Source organism: Hyla sarda, chromosome 2, assembly GCF_029499605.1.
Source record: "Hyla sarda isolate aHylSar1 chromosome 2, aHylSar1.hap1, whole genome shotgun sequence".
Classification (NCBI taxonomy): domain Eukaryota; kingdom Metazoa; phylum Chordata; class Amphibia; order Anura; family Hylidae; genus Hyla; species Hyla sarda.
In genome coordinates, this window is record NC_079190.1 from 10,396,148 (window position 1) to 10,404,679 (window position 8,532).

Here is an 8,532-nt window from a genome sequence, read left to right on the forward strand (position 1 = left end):
ATATTCTTGTATATAGGAGCAGTATTATAGTAGTTATATTCTTGTATATAGGAGGCAGTATTATAGTGGTTATATTCTTGTACATAGGGGGCAGTATTATAGTGACTAAAGCATGTTTTCTTACTTTTACCCTATTGTTAGATAAGGCAAGGAATAGAAATACCTTACACTTTTGTTATGGACTCTGGGGAAGCTGGTGTAAGGAGCCAGAAATTTACTGCAGACATTCTGGGAAGGACAGAAGATGAGGAGACTTTTCTGTAAAACATAAACAAATCATCACTGTTAAGCACTAGACGGGCAAACATCTATTACAGAGGGAGCAACGTGACAGTGTGTGTGTGTGACATAATATGATGAAGAGAGATCCTAAAAGCCGTAGCTTGCATTATTATTTCCCAGGCTATGTGGGCCATCATGTCGGTGTGTGACATTAAAGGGGTACTCCGCTGAGATTAAAGGGGTACTCGTGACGTCATAGCCACGCCCCTCACTACATCATGCCCCGCCCTCTCAATGCAAGTCTATGGGAGGGGGCGTGACAGCCGTCACGCCCCCTCCCATAGACTTGCATTGAGGGGGTGGGACGTCGTGAGGGGGCGGGGCTATGACATCACAAGCTCCCGGTGCCGGCTCCAGCGTTCGGAACAGTTTGTTCCAAACGCTGAGCAGCGGAGTACCTCTTTAAGACAGAGCAGTATCTTCAATATGGCTGCCTCTGGTTGACCACAGCTTTGTTATTGGGGTGTAGAAGCTTTTCTGATGCAGTTTATTCATGAAGGAATTTGATACCTTCGTGACTTCAAGTACAGAGAATTCCTCCGAGGATGTAACTTCAGGGGTCCCATTTGGACTGACCCCTCCGCACTTCAGGGTCCCGTAGATTGTGGGTTTCCCTATAAGATAGAGGACACCAATTTGATTGACTCTTTTTATACTTTATGGGGGAGATTCATCAAAAAAAAAAAAAACTGTGTAGAGGAAGAGCGGTGCAGTTGCCCATAGCAACCAGATATCATCTTTCATTTTTAAGAGGCCTTTTTAAAAATGAAAGTAGCAATCTGATTGGTTGCTATGGGCAACTGCACCGCTCTTCAGTAGCACAGGTTTTAAAGGGATACTCCACTGGAAAACATTTAATTTTTATTTATTTTTAAATCAACTAATGCCAGAAAGTTAAACAGATTTGTAAATTACTTCTATTAGTACTGGAAGGATTATCAGCTGCTCTTTTGATCCACAGGAAGTTCTTTTCTTTTTGAATTTCTTTCCAGTCTGACCACAGTGCTCTCTGCTGACACCTCTGTCCGTGTCAGGAACTGTCCAGAAAAGGAGAGGTTTTCTATGGGGATTTACTCCTGCTCTGGACAGTTCCTGACATGGACAGAGGTGTCAGCAGAGAGCACTGTGGTCAGACAGAAAAGAAATTCAAAAAGAAAAGAACTTCCTGTGGATCATAACAGCGGCTGATAAGTACTGGAAGGATTGGGATTTTTTAATAGAAGTAATTTACAAATCTGTTTAACTTTCTAACACCAGTTGATTTAAAAAAAATAAAAAAAATAATGCTTTCCAGTGGAGTACCCCTTTAATAGATCTCCCCCTAGAGGACTTATAATATCACCCTACAACTCTGACGCACTGGGAACGCTGGGTGATGATAAATACAGTGAAACCTCTATTAGAAGACCATCCAAAATGTTATTGTAAAGGGGTCTTCTCACGGAAAACAGCTACTATTCATAATATATGCTGGACTGAAAATCTATTATTGTGGCCCAGCCTTTCCAGGCAAAGTTGTCTAGTGACACAGTCTTTCACCATTGCTCTAGTACAGTGGTCTTCAACCTGTGGACCTCCAGATGTTGCAAAACTACAACTCCCAGCATGCCCGGACAGCCGTTGGCTGTCCGGGCATGCTGGGAGTTGTAGTTTTGCAACATCTGGAGTTCCGCAGGTTGAAGACCACTGCTCTAGTATAATATGAATATAATATTTTCGGGTGACCACCCTGCAGAAGAAGCCATATTGCCTATCACCCAGCTTTCCTAAGAACAGTTATACAGTGCGTTCATAAAAGTTTTCAGGCCTTGACCTTCTGGAAGTTTCTCCCATCTGTACACAGGATCTTTGGAGCTAGGTCAGTGTGACCATTGGGCTCTGGGTCTCCTGCTCTGTGTGTATAGCAGAGCCCGCATAGCAGAGCTGGCACTGCGCATGTGCTACAGAGCTGGCACTGCGCATGTGCTACAGAGCCGGCACTGCGCATGTGCTACAGAGCCGGCACTGCGCATGTGCTACAGAGCCCGCATAGCAGAGCCGTCACTGCGCATGTGCTACAGAGCCCGCATAGCAGAGCCGGCACTGCGCATGTGCTACAGAGCCCGCATAGCAGAGCCGGCACTGCGCATGTGCTACAGAGCCCGCATAGCAGAGCCGGCACTGCGCATGTGCTACAGAGCCGGCACTGCGCATGTGCTACAGAGCCCGCATAGCAGAGCCGGCACTGCGCATGTGCTACAGAGCCCGTATAGCAGATCCAACACTGCACCGCCCTGGTCAGTGTCGGCTCAGCTATACGCGCCGGTCAGCGTCGTCGGCTCAGCTATACGTGCCGGTCAGCGTCGTCGGCTCAGCTATACGCGCCGGTCAGTGTCGTCGGCTCAGCTATACGCGCCGGTCAGTGTCGTCGGCTCAGCTATACGCGCTGGTCAGTGTCGGCTCTGCAGCACATTTTGTGCAGTTGCACAGTTTCGGCTCTGCTATACGGCAGGAAGTTTGGTCTGAGGGAGGAGGCGGGACGCTGTTTCGCCTGACACGGGACGGAGATGCGGCTGATGACTGACAATGTCCTAAAATGGACACCGTACACCGCAGATCTCCAGGATTTTTGTAGCTGACTAAAAGTACTGGAGGACACGACCGGCGTTGGACATCACGAAGACCTTACCTGGGATCTTACACGACACCCACGCCTCTCCTTCCGCCTTCCTGAAAGAGTAAGAGAATAAAAAGTAAGAAAAAATTATTATTATTATTTTTTAAACTTGAAAATGGTGTAACTTTTGTTACAAAAAGAGACCGCATCTGACTCACAAATTGTCCCCAGAAGTCGTCTGCTTATCTCCCCTGCAGCGCCCACTACAGGGCAAATGGAATACTACACAATTTAGGACATGGGGCCCTGCAAGCAGCTACCATCTCTGGGTCATAAGCAGGACAGTAGGGGGTCTTCCTCTATTCTTCCAGATCGGTGGTTTCCAAATGGTGGACCTCCAGCTGTTGTGAAACTACAACTCCCAGCATGCCCGGACAGCCAATCCAGATGTGAAGACGGCTGCATATAAACTGGAGATCTGCGGTGATCGCCGCAGGGGAGTCGTTTCCAGCCATTCAGGTTTGCTGCGGCGGCCCCTACAGGGGAAATGTGGTACTACATGTGGTTGATCATGAATTGTATGTACATTCTTTTGATCTCCAAACTGTGGCCCTCCAGATGTTGCAAGACTACAACTCCCAGCATGCCGAAGTTGTAGTTTTGCAACAGCTAAATGAAGACAGTTTGGAGACCTAGGTCCTAGATCGGTGGTCTTCAACCTGCAGATGTTGCAAAACTACAACTCCCAGCATACCCGGACAGCCAATGGCTGTCCGGGCATGCTGGGAGTTGTAGTTTTGCAACATCTGGAGGTCCGCAGGTTGGAGACCACTCTCCTAGATTATACAACATACACATCTGCCCTGAAGCCGGAGGCAGACTGTATAAATAGCGCACCAATTTCACTGTACAACGTCAAAGCTTGTCCAGGCATGCTGGGAGTTTTAGTTTTGCAACAGCTGGAGGCACCCTGGTTGGGAAACACTGACCTAGTATATATGGAACACAACAGCTATCTGGGCATGCTGGGAGTTGTAGTTTTGCAACAGCTGGAGGCACCTTGGTTGGGAAATATATATATATATGCAACCTTTAGGTCCTCAGATGTTGTAAAACTACAACTCCCAGCATGCTCTGTCGGCTCAATGAATTAAATGCACACTGATGGGTCCCATAGGTTGCACACATATACATATACACTCCCTGTCCTATTGTCACTTGTCACCCACCTCAAGCAGTAAGCCCAGTCACTCTGGATAAAAATCCTGGCCGCCATGTTGGTGTAGTCGGAAGACAAACCGGAAGTAGGCGTCGCGGCCCTTGAGGAGGTAACCTCACTGAACAGGAAATAGAACGCGCGCATCGCTAGAGGCCGCCGGGATGCGCAATCAGTGTCTCCTTCCGCCGCGATGTCCCTGGCTCCACAAGATGTAAATGACTCTTGGGCTACGGTAAAATGGCGTCCGCTTGTAGTGGAGACATGGAGACTACTAGAGGACAGTTGTGTGTTAGTTAAAAATAGAGCGTTATAAAAGGGAAAGGACTAGAAATAGAGAGGGCACAGAGACACAGGTGAGTGTGAGCTAGGTGGGACCCCCTATTATAAATCACAGTCACAGTCTCAGCACTTTCATCACTTTCCTTGCTGTGTCTTATAGTGCAGTTATGATGTCATCTGTAAGGGGCCTGTGTACAAGAGGAGTTTTCCTGATCGCCTCCTAATTAGCCATAACTCTTTACATTTTCCATCTACAGACCCATATGAGGCTCTATTTATGTGGCATCACGCCTTTTACTGCCCAAACCAGCGGCAAACAAAAAAACAACAACATTTTTTTGGTGTGAAATAAAAAATTATGTAGGTCCATACAATAACCAATTTTTATGTTTGTTTTGTTTTATTTTACTACTACTTTGCAGTGACATTAGTCATTTTACCCAAAAATGCACGGCGAAACGGAAAAAAGAAATCATTGTGCGACAAAATCGAAGAAAAAAACACCATTTTGTAACTTTTGGGGGCTTCCGTTTCTACGTAGTACATTTTTCGGTAAAAATTACACCTTATCTTTATTCTGTAGGTCCATACGGTTATAATGATCCCCTACTTATATAGGTTTGAGTTTGTCGCACTTCGGAAAAAATCATAACTACATGCAGGAAAATATATATGTTTAAAATTGTCATCTAACTTTTTTATTTTTCCACGTACAGGGCGGTATGAGGGCTCATTTTTTGCGCCGTGATCTGAAGTTTTTATCGGTATGATTTTTGTTTTGATGGGACTTTTTGATCACCTTTTATTCATTTTTTAATGGTATAAAAAGTGACAAATACGCTTTTTTGGACTTTGGAATTTTTTTGCGCATACGACATTGACCGTGTGGTTTAATTAACGATATATTTTTATAGTTCGGACATTTACGCACGCGGCAATACCACATATGTTTATTTTTATTTACACTGTTTTATATTTTTAATGGGAAAAGGGGGGTGATTCAAACTATTATTAGGGAAGGGGTTAAATGACCTTTATTAACACTTTTTTTTTTTTGCACTTTTTTTTGCAGTGTTATAGTTCCCATAGGGACCTATAACACTGCACACACTGATCTCTTATACCGATCATTATTATCCCATAGGGACCTATAACACTGCACACACTGATCTCTTATACTGATCATTGTTATCCCATAGGGACCTATAACACTGCACACACTGATCTCTTATACCGATCATTATTATCCCATAGGGACCTATAACACTGCACACACTGATCTCTTATACTGATCATTGTTATCCCATAGGGACCTATAACACTGCACACACTGATCATTGTAATCCCATAGGGACCTATAACACTGCACACACTGATCATTGTTATCCCATAGGGACCTATAAAACTGCACACACTGATCATTATTATCCCATAGGGACCTATAACACTGCACACACTGATCTCTTATACTGATCATTATTATCCCATAGGGACCTATAACACTGCACACACTGATCTCTTATACTGATCATTGTTATCCCATAGGGACCTATAACACTGCACACACTGATTATTGTAATCCCATAGGGACCTATAACACTGCACACACTGATCTCTTATACTGATCATTGTTATCCCATAGGGACCTATAACACTGCACACACTGATCTCTTATACTGATCATTATTATCCCATAGGGACCTATAACACTGCACACACTGATCTCTTATACTGATCATTATTATCCCATAGGGACCTATAACACTGCACACACTGATCTCTTATACTGATCATTATTATCCCATAGGGACCTATAACACTGCACACACTGATCTCTTATACTGATCATTGTAATCCCATAGGGACCTATAACACTGCACACACTGATCTCTTATACTGATCATTGTTATCCCATAGGGACCTATAACACTGCACACACTGATTATTGTAATCCCATAGGGACCTATAACACTGCACACACTAATCATTGTTATCCCATAGGGACCTATAACACTGCACACACTGATCTCTTATACTGATCATTATTATCCCATAGGGACCTATAACACTGCACACACTGATCTCTTATACTGATCATTATTATCCCATAGGGACCTATAACACTGCACACACTGATCTCTTATACTGATCATTATTATCCCATAGGGACCTATAACACTGCACACACTGATCTCTTATACTGATCATTATTATCCCATAGGGACCTATAACACTGCACACACTGATCTCTTATACTGATCATTATTATCCCATAGGGACCTATAACACTGCACACACTGATCTCTTATACTGATCATTGTAATCCCATAGGGACCTATAACACTGCACACACTGATCTCTTATACTGATCATTGTTATCCCATAGGGACCTATAACACTGCACACACTGATCTCTCATGCTGATCACTGGCTTGTTTTAACATGCTTGTCAGTGTTATCGGCGCTTGACTGCTCCTGCCTGGATCTCAGGCACGGAGCAGTCATTCGCCGATCGGACACCGAGGCAGGTAAGGGCCCTCCCGGTGTCCTGCAAGCTGTTGGGGATGCCGCTATTTCATTGCGGCGGTCCCAAACAGCCCGACTGTACAATTTATGGTAAAAATGACGTGTGTTCTTTATTCTGAGGGTCAATACGATTAAAATGATACCCATTATTATATACTTTTATATTATTGTTGCGCTTAAAAAAAATCGCAAACTTTTTAACCAAATTAGTACGTTTATAATCCCTTTATTTTGATGACCTATAACTTTTTTATTTTTCCGTATAAGCGGCGGTATGGGGGCTCATTTTTTGCTTGGTTGGGAAACACTGCGTCTAAAGCCATGCTTACACGTCCAGAATGTCCGCATGGACATTTCCTTGCGACATTCCGGAGACTGCGGGCATCGGCACAATATACCGGTGCTAGGACTGCGTCGTCTCATAGACAGCAATGCATTTCTGTGCAGAGTCCGCAGAAAGACTGGACAGGTTAATTTTTTTTTTTCTGTGGACAGCGGAAAATGGAATTTCGGTGCCAGAAATATCTGGCACGGAAATTGCGCTGTGCGCACAGTGCAGCAGAATCCCATTGAATTCAACAGGACCCTGCCGCTCCGGAATCTCTGGCGGAAATCCAATGCGGAATTCCGCACGGAAATTCCAGACGTGTGTGAACATGGCCAAAATTTTCTTTTTTGGTTGTTTTTTTGCAGAAAACATGGCCGCCCCGACGCCTCAGCCCCACAACCGCGGACGCAAGCAGGAGGATGACGAGGAGGAGGAGGATCCTGTGGATCAGATGATCTCGCGGACCGGTTGCACGGCTCTGCACTATGCGGTACAGGAGTGCATGGCGGAGCACGGGGACTGGAGGCGCTGCCAGGAGCAGGTGCAGAACTTCAGGAACTGTATGCAGGACCATCAGAAGAGGAGGATGGAGGAGCTGAGGAAGAAGATGAGCAACATGGCCGACCCCACGTCTTAGGGGATGAAGCGCAGTGCACCCCACACTTGACTCCGCCTCTTACACCTGCGTCATATGCCTGGGTATAACGCCAAATATAGTCACATGACAAGGACAGCAGTGACAGTGTATGTATGTATATATATATATATATATATATATATATATATAATATCATTTTTTTTCTCATTAAACCTTCTGTTTTGGAAGTGACTAGAAATCTTTTATCCAGATTCGCACCATTATGGCGGGGATGACAGGATTTTTCCTTGTGAACGGCTTAAAGGGGTACTCCACCCCCTCAATGCAAGTCTATGAGAGGGGGCGTGACAGCCGTCACGCCCCCTCCCATAGACTTGCATTGAGGGGACGGGGTGTGATGTCATGAGGGGGCGGGGCTATGTCGTTACGGAACAGTGTTCGGAACAGTTTGTTCCAAACTCTGAGCAGTGGAGTACCCCTTTAAGCTGTGATGTCAGCGATAATCAATGCGGCCTAAATAATATCACTATAATATCCGGCTTTATCTATTTTTTTATTAAAAAATTTTTTTCCACATTTTTTTTTTGGGAGGTTATTCATTCATGACAGGAGGTGCAGTTGGAGGGATTTGACAGGAGGTGCAACATGGGACCTGAGGCTGGCTGGCAGCACTGCAGGTGGCAGCAGAGTTATGACATGTGCCA

The 8,532-nt window shown here is 44.9% G+C and overlaps 2 protein-coding genes across 5 annotated transcripts in view; one reads left to right on the forward strand and one right to left on the reverse strand.

The window, feature by feature from the left end:
• PAAF1 (proteasomal ATPase associated factor 1) overlaps positions 1-4,222 on the reverse strand; it is a 31,213-nt gene extending 26,991 nt beyond the window's left edge. Inside the window, exons 1-4 of one of the 2 annotated variants that reach the window (XM_056561137.1) lie at positions 4,108-4,222; positions 2,951-2,991; positions 793-896; positions 169-258 (exon numbers count right to left, since the gene is read on the reverse strand). In XM_056561137.1, coding sequence (XP_056417112.1) covers positions 169-258; positions 793-896; positions 2,951-2,991; positions 4,108-4,154 — 282 coding nt within the window. In that variant the 5' untranslated portion in view covers positions 4,155-4,222. Of the gene's footprint in view, positions 1-163; positions 259-792; positions 897-2,950; positions 2,992-4,107 lie in introns of those variants that run through there. The other variant, XM_056561138.1, reaches the window with a different exon arrangement.
• A 10-nt stretch (positions 4,223-4,232) lies between these two features.
• On the forward strand, positions 4,233-7,996 carry LOC130358224 (cytochrome c oxidase assembly factor 4 homolog, mitochondrial). 3 transcript variants are annotated; one of them, XM_056561141.1, is made up of 2 exons: positions 4,233-4,308; positions 7,596-7,996. In XM_056561141.1, exon 2 carries the CDS (start codon positions 7,601-7,603, stop codon positions 7,865-7,867), a length of 267 nt encoding a protein of 88 aa, XP_056417116.1. In that variant the 5' UTR covers positions 4,233-4,308; positions 7,596-7,600; the 3' UTR covers positions 7,868-7,996. The 3 variants fall into 3 exon arrangements, with proteins under 3 accessions (XP_056417116.1, XP_056417115.1, XP_056417114.1); XM_056561140.1 differs by having other exon boundaries at positions 4,251-4,329; XM_056561139.1 differs by lacking the exon at positions 4,233-4,308 and adding an exon at positions 4,312-4,450.
• Positions 7,997-8,532: the final 536 nt, after the last annotated feature.